We start from the raw sequence: 15,208 nt of genomic DNA, 5'->3' as shown, positions 1-15,208 counted from the left end.
TTAAATAACTGTTATTTAGTTACTACTTAGTATAAAAAAGTAAATATTGTTTTCAATCAAGTTAGCCAAATATACTTCCGATATTTTATCAAAATATATATATTAAAACAATAAAAATGTATTTACGTATGTAAATTTAGAAAACTGATACAAACTAAAAAATTAAAAAGATTAATTTTCAGCAATAAATAAAACTAGAAACTGTTCAGGTAACATACTTAATTTTTGCCAACATCCCCACCCGTGCAAGGAATTTAAATATATTGAAACACTAATTAGAGATTTTATTTTATTAGAGAACGAATTAGTTAACTAGGCAATTGTTATCAATATATAGTAATATAGTAATGTTTTAACGTAAAAAAAAACACTTTTCAAATGTATTGGTACTATATAAAAATTTTGATTATAATTTGTCTTATTAATGAATAGATGAGTTAATGAAAATGCATTAATTGCTATTAGTATCGTTTTAAATAACAAGCCTGTTATTTAGATGTTACTTTAGATACTGTACAATTAATTAATTTTTACCAGTAAATTAAAAACGAAGATGTATCATATTCATATAAAAAAAATTCAAAACTGCAATGAAACAATATTAATGATTACCATTTACTTTGTTTGAATGAATGAATGAATACATTAATTTTTACTAGTATCCACACCTGAAGAATTTTAATTTACTATTCGCATCCTGTTGAGGCGTGGTCGTAAATTTATGTTTATGATTGTCCTAGGCAAGAATGCCAAATCCGACAAGGAAAATGATCCCAGTCACGCTATTAACCAGGCTGGGTAAGATCGGATGTCTTTTGGGACGATTTCTGCCGAGGACCGTGGTTCGGAGCCCACGTTAAATAGTAAGTCCAGTTCAGATAAACCCTGGTTGGTAAAAAGAAGACTTTAAGACATTAAAAAAAAAAAGAAAAAAAATGCGTTCCAAATATATTAATGCTATTTAAAAAATAGTGAATTTGTTAATTAAGTGCCCTTCTTTTTAGTTATTACTTGTTAGTCCAAAAAATAAATATTGTTTTCAATTAAATCAATATATTTCAGATTTTTTATCAAAATATATATTTTACAATATAAAAATATGCATATATTTACATAGTAAATTTACAAAACTGTTTGTACCTATATTTATATATATAATATATTACATATCTTTGATACTATACCCTACAAGTAAATAGTTGTCATATACAGTACATGTTATCTTTAATATGCTAAAGATTAATTTCTAGAGAATGTGGATTGAATTTAAATATTATAATTAGACAGTAATTATGATTACCAAGTATATTGTTAGAGAGCAAATGGGATGGGCATTAGTTTTTAATGTATGATGTAGTAGTAATTACCACTAGTATCCATACCTTCATGATTTCTAATTATTACAAGTAGTAGATAAAAACATTTGCTGATTATATTGATATTATCCGAAAAGTAGTGACTTTGGAATTAAATTTATTAAACAACGAATCAGTGACAATCAATTAATTATTACTAGTTTCTTAAATAAAGGTGTTGTTTATTTATTACCAGTACAAAAAAATAAATATTGTTTTCAATGAAATCCAAATACTTCAGATATTTTATCAAAATATATATTTTAAAACAATATAAAAAATATGTATATATTTACATAGTAAATTTACAAAACAGTTACAAATATAGGAAATCTATATGTATAATATATTACATGTCTTTAATACTATGTCATATACAGTACACGTTGTCTTTAACAAGTTAACTATTTTTAAAATTGTATTTGTAACACTGGAAAATATTATATTCTCTTGATTTTTAACCCTCTACTTATAATTATCGATTCCAATCTATAAGCTTCTCCAAAATATGTCTGCTCCCATCAGATCCGTATAGTTTGATTTTTTTGTCGAAAGTCTCTAGACTTTCGGGATTATTTAATGCCGTGTCTATAAAAGCGGAAAACATACACGTTTCCGTGAACATGTTTAGAAAACGCCTGATTCCTTTCGTTTTGGCCTTAGCAATAAATTGTTCTTTCTACAAAATCAAGATAATTAATCAATTAATCAGTGAGTATTGATAACACTCACCAAAAATTGTCCGTTATTAACGAATTGTTTATAATTTTTTAAACAACAGATAAATACTGATAGGTAGGCGTCAGCTAAATATACAGAGTACACATATTCGTGGGATTTAGCTTTGTTCGCTATGGTTATGAATTGTTTCCATACTCTCTGCATGCTACCACTCAGTATGTCTAATTCATCTTTCTCTTCTGATAATACTGATTTAGTATCGAGATAAACAACGATGCCCTGAAATGAATTATTGTTGTAAAATGATATGTCAATTTACTGTCAAATGATATCTCAGTTAAAAAACTGTGTAAGGCATAAGTGGGTTTAGAAACTAAACTACAAAACACATATAACGATCAGATAAACAATGCAAGAATAAAACGACGCACACACAAAAGTCACATAAAAGTTTTACGAATTTATTGGATGTGGTTGAGACGATGTGTAGTATATGTATTGATAAAAAATGACTACAACCATATTGCAGCGCCACCTACCGGTTCCAATTGTTAATCCAAAGAGTTCAGGGCCTACTCAAACACACATAAGAGGGAGAGATTCTCAATATTTCGCGCACAGTTTATCGCGCTGGAAATATGAAAAATGAAACATGAGAATAGTATCGTTCCATCAAAAGGTAAATAGAGACACCAAATTACAAGGCTTGTCCTTTTTATTCACTGTAAAGTCTATACAGTTCAATTAATTCTCAACCATTTATGGGTTAAGATATCTGATTGTTTGTATGACCAGAATGTGACTAATCTATTGTATACAAATTATCAGAACAAAACTTAACCATTCACAACACAATTTTTTCACAAATTTGCGTCGCCGTCTTCTTTATCGTAAAATACTGTTTCCGAGTTATTTATAGTTGATATCTATCGTGAAAAAATACCACGATTTTTCTCCGAGACTCAAATACAATTTAACAAGAGATAAACAAATGAGAGAGGAAAAAACAAATGATTGTTTTATATTTACGTTTTCAATCTTCCTGTGTTCAACGGCCTTAGGCGATAAAACTCCACAAATAACAGGGGTGGGGCTTTCGACAATATCCCACAGTGATTCTGGTACGATTGGAATGAACGTGTGATACCAAGTGAATGGATATAATATACTTTGCAGAGAATCCACACACGAGGATAGTTCACTAAAAACCATTACTTAATAGAACGCGAAAATACCTTTTACATTACCTGTACAAACCTAATGCTTTCACTGATCAGAATCACTTTTCTTTCGAGTAATAAAGACGAGAATATTTTCAGAATTATGTTTTCTGGCAAGTTATGTAATTTCTTCAGATCTGCTACTTCGTATCGCGTATCAGTATGTAACGTTAGCACTAACTCTGTTTTGTCACCTGAAAATGAGTAACAAAATTAGTGAACCCGCGTTAAAATGTTGAAAAAACCGCTATACCCTCGTAAGAAACAAAACTTGGAGCTAAGTTTGGTTCTCCTTCCTTGGAATTCGATACAAAAATTGACGATTTAGTTTTTACGCAACAGTAGTCCCCAGTTTTATTAACTAAAAATAAAATAACTGACTAATAGCTGTATAATGTGTAGATTTGTTCTAGTCACTGTATGTGTTAAGATGAATCTGCTAGCTTGTGTTTGAGAATAACCATGGAAACAACCTAATTAGGTGTGATGGCTTTGATAATGTTCAGGTTCAAAAATATAACTATAGTCCTTTGAATAAAACAGCCAATGCACATAATCAAAATTTATAATTATAATGTAACGTTGCCACGCCAGGTTTCGATTATTTTGACTCACAACAAAATACTAATGTAAATAAAATAATCAAACAAATAACGTCATAAAATATAATTTATTTTAAAATTACACTATATTTAATTACTGTTCATTAAACAGCTACCATATTTTGTAGGTTAGAGTTATTTTATTATATTTACATTGACATATGATAACGGCGTCGATCAGTACCAATACAGATCGAATTTTATAAATCAATTTGGTTACATGTTCAGACATATCAGACCCTCATTCTGTTTTTAACTAGAGTGAGGCTGATTAATAAAAAGATAAAGAAAAATGCTCCCAGTATAAAAGGGATTTAATATTTTTATAAACTGCACTTGGCAATACGTTCGACGGTGTGATGGCTGGCATTGGCTGTTTTCTTGGAAGGACTATGTAGTATAAACAGTGGAGGTTTGACACCTACATATCTGTCAATATCAAACGCTGTAGTGTTGCAAATATCAAAACGACCAAAAAAAACAAGATGGCGCACTTTATATTCAAGATGGCGCACTTTATATTAAAATCATCAAATATATATAATAAAAGAAACTAAAAAAAATAACGAAAAAAAGATAAATACCATGTACGTAGCCCGTAAGATCTAAAGTGTCCTCTAAATCAGATCTCAGGTTACTTGATCCCAGGGATTCAAGATACGACAAGTTAATATTAATGCTCTCGCCAGGTTTGGGGAACTTTTTATTATAAAATTGATTTATTAGATTATCTCGGTATTTATCCTGCATCCCGTGTCTTGTTTCCAACTCAATTAAAATATTCTTATAAAATTTGGGAGCTCTACAAGTTGACATAATAAGTTTAAACATGACTTATGGATTCGGGTTATCTTACCTGTATTTACTTAAGATACAATAAGCTAGTGGCAAACAATATAACGATCCTTCTGGCAGTACTCGCCGACAGTACCCGTAAGTTCGTTCACCAGATTCACTAGTAATGAGCAAAGTATATGTTTGAGCAGCGCTACTTCCTTCTAGAGGTGGGGTATTAGGACTCTCGGGAAAGCACAGCTGTTCGATGTTTTGTGGAATAGTAACCTGAAATTATAAGTGTCACTTATTTGAGTAATTATGTACCGAATGTAATATTAAACAATACATTAGATACATTAGATTAGAGAAAAAAAAACCGAAATTTTTAATATATTTTAGAATTGCCAATCATGAGCGTTGTGCAAATCCGCAATATACATTTCGACACAGTAATTGATATTAATAATTTACAGTAATTAATAATTTGAGACAGAATAACAAGCCCGTCAAAATGATTATTTTTTTATTATTATTTAATTATTACATTGTTACTAGTCGTTTCCGCCTAACCTACAATTTGTCATTATGATAAATTAAATCTAGGTATATAACTAGGAGGACCCATCGGCCCTATCTCAGTCTCTGGTGAAATAATGTTTATAAATGCCATTGCTGTATTTTTTATTATATGAACCTCACTACACAAGATCAGATGGTTTGATTCTTTTGAGTCTATGTCCTGTTCTAGTGGTATCCAAAAGAGAATGTAGTGTTTCCTCATGCCCCCTTGCAATTTTCTTCATTTCTTGACTGACTGTGGGTATCCGAAAGTCTCGATGTAGGCAATCAGTTCTATAGTATTTGGGTGTGCCCACAATACCTCTCGGAATTTCTTTTCGTTTCTTCTTTATATGTTCCTTCCAGCAAAGTTTTGCATCTAGATTCATTCCGAGATATTTAGCGTTGTTGCTACATGGAATGATAGTATTATTTAATGTTATTGGCGCTGTACGGTCTCTTTTGAGGTGAACTGCACATGTACAGATTTACTTTCATTAATTCTTATTTTCCGAGCTTGTGTCCAATTATTTATACTGTCACCTGCCTGTTGTAATTTTCGTGCCGCTTCTTCACTATTGTCTCCGACAGCTAAAATCGCAGTATCATCAGCAAATGTAGCCATCCTAATATTCTTCATTTGTGGTATATCACAAGTGTAGAGGAGATAAAGCATTGGTCCCAGTACACTTCCTTGTGGTACATCTGCTTTAGCTTCTTTTATTGTAGAGTAAGCTTCTTCTTGTTTGACTCTAAACATTCTGGTTGTAATGTATGATTTTAATAGTTCAGTGTGTTGTTTTGGTAGCATTTTCTGTAGTTTATGAACAAGGCTTTCATGCCAAACCTTATTGAAGGCTTGTGCTACATCTAAGAATATAGCTGAGCTTACATTTTACTTTCGTAGGCTTTTTCAATAACATCTGTTATTCTGTGGACCTGGTCATTGTTGAGCGTTTGTTAATAAACCCAAAATGGTGTGTTGGTATTAGGTTTTTTCTCTCTATGATTGGTTTTATTCTTTTCAACAGGAGTTTTTCAAAAACCGTTTGATGACTTCCCAGGTTTTGGGATCATTATAATTTCCGCCATCTTCCAAATGCCTGGGACATCATCACCGAATTTTCAGCTTCTATGTCCGGCAAATTATGTTCAATATTAGTTTCGTTTGGTTTGAAAGTTTTTTCTAGATATTCAGCATATGCTTCTGCTTTTTGGTGATTCACGTGCCCAGTTCTCACATAGGTCTCTTATAGGTGACTTATAGGCTACTGTGTAGACATAAGCGCTTTAGATATTTTTAATTCTTTTATCATCTGTTAAATTTCTCAGATAGTCATTTATGGTTTTGTTTTTAATTTCCAGTATTTCCCTTTTCAGTCTGTGGGTTATATTGTTTAAACTATTTTATTTTCAGGTGTTTCAGGTATTGGTCTTTATTTTCTTCTTTTTCTTGTCAAACTTATATTTATATTTTTATTCTTTTTTTCCGATCGTACTTTCACTTTTTCACCAGTCTGTAAAATGTTATTTTTAGACTTTTTTTTAACACCGCATTTGTGACACAGATGTTGCACTTTTGTTTCGTTCCACTGACCGTCTCTCTGAACACGTCTTTACTCTGTGAAGGTCAAACGTCAACTGTTTTTAAAAATATGACCAGATCCTCTGTATATGCTGTTAACTTTCTGACCTTATCCTGCTCTATTCGTGTTTTTTGATGTACATATAGACTATTCAATAAAACAGCCAATCAAAATGTATGTCGCAACGTTGCCTTGTTGTTTTGAAGATTTTTGTATACATTTGACAACAGGCTCGACCAGTACCAACACAAATTGAACTTTATAGATTAATTCGGTTACAGGTTCCGACGCATCAGACAGCATTCCGTCTCTTTTTAACTAGAGTAAAAAGAGAAGGAAAAATTTGCTCCGAGTTGAAAACTAATTTTACATTTTTATATGTCATATGTATTCTATTCTTACTAGTCTCTTTGAAATGCAACTATTATTTGAGTTTCCTTTAATTTATGTATCATAGATCATCTCACTTGTTTAATTTATATTCTTGTTCGTATTCTTGTCTAGTACTTAGACTTTCCACATATACCTCTCAAATTTATTTTTATCCGTCTTCTTATTCTATTGCTTTGAATTGTTTATTAATGATTCCTGTTTTTTATGATTATAATTTTTATGTCTCTTTTGTATTACCCTCCATATTTTTTGCCGTTTTTTTTATTAATATTCTTTATTTTTTAAAGGTTATGCTGAAAACTAAATAAGCTTTATTAGGATTTTGAATCTATGTTTTGCTTTTGTGAAATGAGGCAATGGACCAAAAACCGAAAGGAATATAAACTGTTCAAGATAAAGACTTGAATATGCATAAAACCTCATAAATTTAATCATCAAGTGCCCAGAGATGGCCTTTTGAGTCTTTAATGTGGAATCGCTCACTGAATAAATTTCATTAACATTCATGTAATAATAAAAAAAATTCCAGGATTAGGAATTAGAAGTAAAGTTTTTCCCGGGAAAGTGTATGGTATTATTTTGGATATATTTACGACAATGCCTAGTCTAATCAAATAAATCCAGAATAGACAGACGAATGGATCCAATTTATTAATAAAGTTTGTTAAAGCGTCTAAACGTCTGATAGTGTGACGCGTTATATTTTAACACAAGGCCAATTTCTGAAGGCGACGCCAGAACAGTTTTTTTCAGTTTTTTACTACTTTTGAATGGACGAACTAAAATCGGACGAATGGACGAACTTAATCCTATTATTAGTCACTTTATTATTATCAAATTCATTTATATTTATAAGCGGCAGGTCTAGTAGGAACGATCTCACTTCAAAATATAAATATTTATATGTCGAAAATGTTAATGTTAATAAAAAACGTAAACCGCACAAGACGGTTAGTTTTGGACTGTATAAAAATTGTTGGTGTTTCTCTTTTCGGCAGTTGTGGCCCCATATTTGTAGTTTTGCTTGTTTACTACTTACTTACTAAGGTTACGTCATTTAGTCTAAGCCGCCTTTGAAAAGTTCCCAATATTATATTACCTGAATGTATTCTGATCATTTTCTCAATATACATTTTTTATTGAGGAAACAGTCTGATTTGGTTCCTAATACACTAGATCTTGCTGATTCTACCATGTGCACAGTAACATTGCTAAGCTATCTGTAAGTTTTTGATAGCTTGAGCAAAGTTTTCGTCCAATAATTGCCTTCGAACATTATTAGTTTTCCAAACTGTTCTTTGTCACACTGTCATTTTTAAATTATTGAAACTAAAACCATACTTTTCTAGAAGCGTTTGATGTACTTCGGCAGCAGATTGTAGAGGAAACAAAAGTAATTTATATCTAAAATGTAATATTGGGCGGTCTACAAATTGTTATACACTGAATAATACTATAATAATATAAATGAATAATACTAGATAGAAGATTATTACTTAGGTAGAGAAATGTTAAAATCATCTCTTATAAACAGTATAAAGAATAGTACAATACATTACTGAGTGTTAGTAATGGCTATTTCCGAAGAATCTCAATCGGTATTCGATAAACTTCGGTAGTTTCCGCCTGATTTGTCCAACGTCCAATCCAACGTACCACAATTTACTGTTCATATTTTGATTACAAATGGTAGGCAGTAATAGATAAATCGTCGAATTGTGAATATTATCAAAAAACCTATTATAACACTTTTAATCTGAACAGACATGTGGACATTCCATCCAGGTGTGTATCCAATTAATTTTTAGTTTAATTTTGGAAATTGGCATCAATTCTATATCAAACTTATTACATATTAAGCATAGTTAACCCTGCGGAAGTAAAAGTACATTTAAATATAGCTTGATGTCCTTTATGTGAGTATATCTCATCAAAATCACAACTCGTTGACCATATAGTTAATCCACAGCATTAAAATTGAACAAGAAACATTGAAGTTTGACACGCTTGAATATTTTTAAGGTTGGCGGTTCTTATTTTGGCAAAATATTACTACTTCTAAATTTGAGTGTAATCGATCAGGAATTCATGAGTGTACCAAAGAGTCAGAGGTATTAAAATCAGATAACAACATCATTGCAGCCAAACTAGCTGCTAAAATTGCAACGGATGCTATATTGAATGAAACACAAGCTAATTTAAGTAATGGTGATTTGAAAGACAATAAATAAGTATACCATGTGAAAGCTTGTACTTTAAACTATTTTTCTACGTAGTCACCATATTTTTCTACGCATTCTTCCTGACCAGTTATCCACTTCTAAAAACCCGCCTCGAAGAACTTCGCTACTAGGCCGCCGATGAACTTGGTGACCGCTTCCTTCACCTCTTCATCTTTACTGAATCGTTGTCTACCCAAGTATTGCTTCAATTTCGGAAACAAGTGGAAGTCGCTGGGAGTAAGACAGGGCTGTAGGGGTCATGGTCAAGCAATTTCCAGCCGAATTTGTCCAGTTGGGCGGTGGTCTGTCGAGAGACATAGGGGCGCGCGTTGTCGTGGTGCAGCCTAACGCCTTTGGTCAGTCTTCCTCTCTAGCTATTTTGGGTGGCTCTTTTGGGTTTCGTCAACGTTTCACAGTACCTATCTGAATTTATTGTGGTTTTGTTCGGACACCGATGGCCTCCCGCTCCTTTGCTCGTCGTGGACGCTGATGCAAGCTTTGTCATAAACTTCTTCCAACTGTCTTTGAAGTTAGGGCGGCACTGGGCGTCGCTCCCAGTAGTGGGGGAACCAATAAAAAAGGCAGTGTTGGGAACCTTATTTTTTACTTGTCCCTCGTATCCAGCAAGCAATCCAATTGAATTCCACAGATACAAAACATAAAAGTAACAGTACAAGCGTTTAAGAATGGCTAAATCAGGTCAAAAATACAGGAATGATGTTATATAAGCCACAGTCGTAGTTTCTGGGTACCTATCCTACTTTAAATAAAGAAGATTTCATATTAATTATAATAAATGGAGGACCGCATGAAAGATTAAAATAATATAGCCATGAATGTATAGGTGTATATTCTATATATAGGGTTAATACCTATCGATTTAAGTAGCATCCTTTACTTTTATTGAATGAATTCACAGAGGGGCTGTTGTTGCACATAAAAGAGATTCAATGGGGAAATAATTAAGGTATTTTTTATGCCGTGCGAGATCTATTGAGTAATTTTAAAGTTAAATGGATGTTTGTGTTTTTATGTATTAATAAAAAAATCATATTTGTTCTTTTATTTTCTCTTTTTTCTTTTCAGAATTATTTATTAATTATTACATTTTCTATATTATATGGGACGAAAAATGTACGAAAACATTTTAATTTGCCTCTCAACAGAAATATTAGGGTCTATGATGTTAGGTTGAGATATATTTTTTTTATAATATAATATAAAGATAATTTGCAACAACTGGCAACGTTGCAAATTCAAATCCTTGTGCACACGTGGGGATTCTCCCGAACTAGACTCTTGTCTGAGCGTTAGTTTATAAGCGGCCTGCTTGATTATTCTCGAAGCGTTAAAAGAGGAAGTATGAAGGAAGTACTTACGTCGTGTGGAAATTTGAATTTTATTTGAGCGCAATCTTTGACCTTCTCGATAATCAGACAGCAATAAAATAACTTATTTTTATTGACATTAGGCTTTTGGTATTTTGGCATCGTTCTTTGGTACGTCTGGAATTTGGCAATAAGATCCGACACTTTGCTTTCATGGTTCCTGTGTTTCAAGACGGGGTCCTTATGTCGAACAACTGAGCCATTTTCGTGTAGTATATTAGCTGAAAAATATTGAATTTTGTACAACATATAAATTGTTATAATCGTATTGTGTTAGTGTAGAAAGTTAGATGCAAACTTTATATTACCATAGTTTGTGATCAAATGCGTAATTTAAACTAGAAGAAAATTAGACAGTACCTGACAGGAAGGGACAGAAGAGAAACGATCATAACATTAAATAACATTCAGACAATTATAAAGTTATCAAGCCTATAAATTCCTTGAAGATTAATTGTGAAAAATCAGTACATGTATTTTATTTAAAGTATTATCATTTAAAATCCATCGATAGTTATCTTTCAGGCGATTTATGTATTTCATATCAAAACAATGATGTACCTTTTGATACTATCCATGAATCGATTCATTTTTTCTTATCTTCTTCTTCACTTCTTATAAGAAGTGATAGGTCACGACTCATATGTCGGAACTAGTAGTAATCTGATTGACTAAGGTCTGTAGAATACAACGGGTGGCGTAGCATTTCCCATTTCAGTGTTCTCAAGTGAGTTTTCACTGGTCAAGCGTTGTCATGCTGAAGATTAATAATGTAGTGTTTTTGATCGTATCCCGGCCGTTTTTCCGTCGGAGTCGTGCTCCATGAATTGTAATTGACTAACTGTAGTAATTAACTACTTTTTATGCAAGTAATTGACTACTTTTTACTATCGACTATTTCAGTCGCTTTTTTTACTATTTACTTTCCACTGTTTCAGTCGTGTACTCTTAGTTACTATTTTTGGTTCTACTATTTTCATTCTACTGATTTTTAACGGTTTGGCTCTGGCGCCCTAGCCGTGACCTTGACAAAAATATCAATTTTATGCTTACATAGTTTTATATCTAATATATATAGGTTTATGATTTTTTTGGTAGTTTGCTTGAAAATAACAATATATTGTATATTAATATATTAATAAAACGATATTTTTCAATGTAATAGGGTAAAAAGATTTAAATTGTGAATGATAAATAGTAAAATACTTTTGACTGTTTTTATGGCAATAATAGGTAATATTTCGATTACTCTCTCGATTTTTATTAAATCATATTTCTGTTCAATAATAAATAAAGCATTTACTATATTTAAAAAAGCTCTAGTATTTATCGTGCGGTCATTTTTAATTATGTCATGAATTAATACATCTTTAGTTTTTAGAAATTACATTCTTTTTTACAGGTCCATGGAACATTCAAATATAAAAGTAATTCTACTTCGTTTAAAATGAAATTATGAACTGCATGTTAATAGTATTCAGTAATTTTTTTTCTTTCCTTTTTTAAAGTTAGTTCGTGAAGGAATATGTATATCTCCGTCTCGCTTATACTACCGTTGGAAAATATAAGCGCATATAAAATTAACTGCTCCAAGTAATTATCTCTGTCCTTTTGTCTCTCGCAATTTATACAGGAAAGGGTTCGTACCTAATCGCTAGTTTTTTGACTATCGACTGTTTTGAGACTATAGATTGTTTCGACTGTTTTCAGTCGATAGTTCTCAACGCTAGTTTCATCGATTAATGCCTTCAAATGCTTGTCTTCCAATTCTTTTTTTGGTTGTCCAAAACTTCTTTATCTTCGGTGTAAAAATCACTACATAAAACATCGAAACCAGTATATATATGTGGAAATCAATAAAGCAAGATTGTCACAAGCTTTACACATCATTTGATGACCCTCAGCTGCCTTTCTCGTCAGTAAATAAGTAAAACTTTCCGTAAATGCGACTTACTCGGTACAAATTCAGATATTTTCAATGCATTAAAAACATTTTTGTTCGCACTTGTTGAAATGGCATATTGAGAAATGGTCAGTACTAATTACAAATATATTCGTTTTAATACACAGTAACACCATCAGTTATAAATCTTTTAAAATACTCCATAATACTTACGAACTTGATGCAGATTGTTCAATGTTATTTTCTTAATATTCAATAAAACATAGCTATTTCAATTTAATTAAAGGTAAAATAAACATCATATAAAAATTACGTAAGAATATATTTCCTATTATAGACTCTGCTTTAACGGACATACAGTATGCATTAATCCTTTCAGATAATGTACGATGAGCTAAATATTGATAGAGAATATGGAAGTGATGTATTTAGTTAATATAAAACTGATAACTGATACCATGTAGATAACTATTTTCCTACCTTTAGTTCGTAAGTTCGTAAAATCTGTGATTATTTCCTGACCTATGCACTATATCTTAACAATGCTGCTATATATAACGTAATAACACTGTGCAGACTAATTAAGAGTAATAAATTATATAGAGAATGTGCATTAAAATAGGTACAATTTACTTCTAAATATAACAGTGATCTTGCTTAATTTTAGAAGTCAATTGATTTTTATGTTAAAATAATACTACTCTAATCTTATAACGTACACTACATAATAGAAAACTACAGACATATAATAATATAACAGAAACAATAACCAACAGAATAGTTAATACAGTATACTAGAGGAGAAAAAAGTTACAAAAAGCATAAGTTATTTCCTTAAATTACAGCTATAAGGTTAAAGCTAAAAAAGGATATTTAATAGTTGTTGAATGTAATGAAAAGTAATTATCTTGTGTGTGTATTATTTATTAAAAGTTTATATGAATATTAGTAGAATATATGATTGTGGTTAGTAGAGTAGAAATATAGTGTTAAAACCTATTGAAAATAATATTATAATTAAATAATAATAATCTATAGGTCTTTAACCTTAAAATTAGAATATATTATTATTAAATATATACTATCACAGCTAACTGATATGAGGATAATGAATCTATACTGTATTTGATTATATGGACAGACTCTAATGTCTTACCAATACTATTTTGTATTTACTGGGTATACTGGTTAATAATTCTTCATTTTCTTGAAAAGTTAGAGATTTCTTATTCCTTTTCGATTCAACAGAAAATTCTTTATAATCCCTACGTTTTTCTTTAACCATACTCATTTCGTATTTCATTAACTATTCGATTCAATAACAAAATTCTATAATATTCTATATAATAAGTGTAAATTCAGAATATATGTATTTAAAAAGAACATAAAATCAACGGTAAACTGTTTTAGATTAAATATTTCTTAAGATATGAGGCATAACGTGAAACCAACACATTTTTGAAAATATATTTTTACTGTTTGATTCAACGTAAAATTCTTAATAAATTCTGTAATTTTCATCAACATGCGTTTTGGCGGAAATGACACACACACTCACACTCACATGGACAAAGTACCAAAATTTATTATTACTTTCAATAAAAATAAAATTGAGTGAATATTGTATAACTTAAAAAACTAACGATAGTATAAAATTATTATGGTACCATTCGATCTAACGTAAAATAGAGACGGACCTGGATTTAGTCACAGAGAACTAGATATTACAATCGTTCAATTAAAACTTAAAATCCTTCAATTGTAAATTCCGTAGTGATCTATCAGATAAAATATTAAAAGTACTAACAAGGTGTGCGATATAATTTTGAGTAAAATAGGTGAATAGAATACCAAGAGGGAAAGACTAAAAGTTTACTTTCAGTATAAGAAAACAAAATGACAGGACTCTGATAGAACCTATTAAATTGATGGCACTAAAAAAATATGAAAAAGGAAAAAGACGGAAGAGATTATTTTTACTTACAATGCACCAACGTTTTTTGCTTATGGTTTTATTTATATATTATATTTTATAGATAAATTTAGATTATATATTTATATTTAATTGAATTTTAATTAATACATTTATTTCAGAAAAAAAATGTTTTTTATTAAATTTCATTGGTCAATTAAACTTGACGCCAAGGTTTTGCCAAACATTACTAGTGAACCAATCAAATGTTTTCACAGTAAAATATTTTTCTTACAGGTGTCTATAATGGAGATTTAAATTGACCAGTCAAATTACTTCAATGGCCCATTATGGCGCCCTCTGGATGTTGGGCAAAGCAAAACTCGTCCCCTATTGAGTCGCATCTCTATTACTCTATGACTTTAGTTAACTCAATCGTATAGTTGGAGAATGTCATGGAAACAACATTTTTAGTAAAGACGCTGGTGGATATATATTATAAAGTATTATATATGTATGTTTAAAAAAATACATTAATACAAAATAAAATAATACAGTACGTAGACCAACAAATTGAGACTGATTTACTCTATGATATATATTTTACTTCA

At 30.8% G+C, this 15,208-nt stretch overlaps 1 protein-coding gene across 5 annotated transcripts in view; it reads right to left on the bottom strand.

The window, feature by feature from the left end:
• Positions 1-1,036: 1,036 nt before the first annotated feature.
• Positions 1,037-15,208, bottom strand: part of LOC143190441 (uncharacterized) — a 58,864-nt gene continuing 44,692 nt past the window's right edge. For 3 of the 5 annotated variants that reach the window (XM_076394719.1, XM_076394720.1, XM_076394721.1), the window contains 8 exons: positions 10,774-11,003; positions 4,715-4,920; positions 4,443-4,660; positions 3,510-3,617; positions 3,294-3,450; positions 3,066-3,237; positions 2,088-2,315; positions 1,037-2,034 (listed from right to left, as the gene is read on the bottom strand). In XM_076394719.1, coding sequence (XP_076250834.1) covers positions 1,831-2,034; positions 2,088-2,315; positions 3,066-3,237; positions 3,294-3,450; positions 3,510-3,617; positions 4,443-4,660; positions 4,715-4,920; positions 10,774-11,003 — 1,523 coding nt within the window. In that variant the 3' untranslated portion in view covers positions 1,037-1,830. Of the gene's footprint in view, positions 2,035-2,087; positions 2,316-2,575; positions 2,667-3,065; positions 3,238-3,293; positions 3,451-3,509; positions 3,618-4,442; positions 4,661-4,714; positions 4,921-10,773; positions 11,004-15,208 lie in introns of those variants that run through there. The other 2 variants (XR_013004240.1, XM_076394722.1) reach the window with 2 other exon arrangements.

Source organism: Rhynchophorus ferrugineus, unplaced genomic scaffold (genome assembly GCF_030347505.1).
Source record: "Rhynchophorus ferrugineus isolate W39M unplaced genomic scaffold, kcgeb_rfMv2 rfM2, whole genome shotgun sequence".
Classification (NCBI taxonomy): Eukaryota; Metazoa; Arthropoda; class Insecta; order Coleoptera; family Curculionidae; genus Rhynchophorus; species Rhynchophorus ferrugineus.
This window is presented reverse-complemented; position numbering and strand designations above follow the sequence as displayed.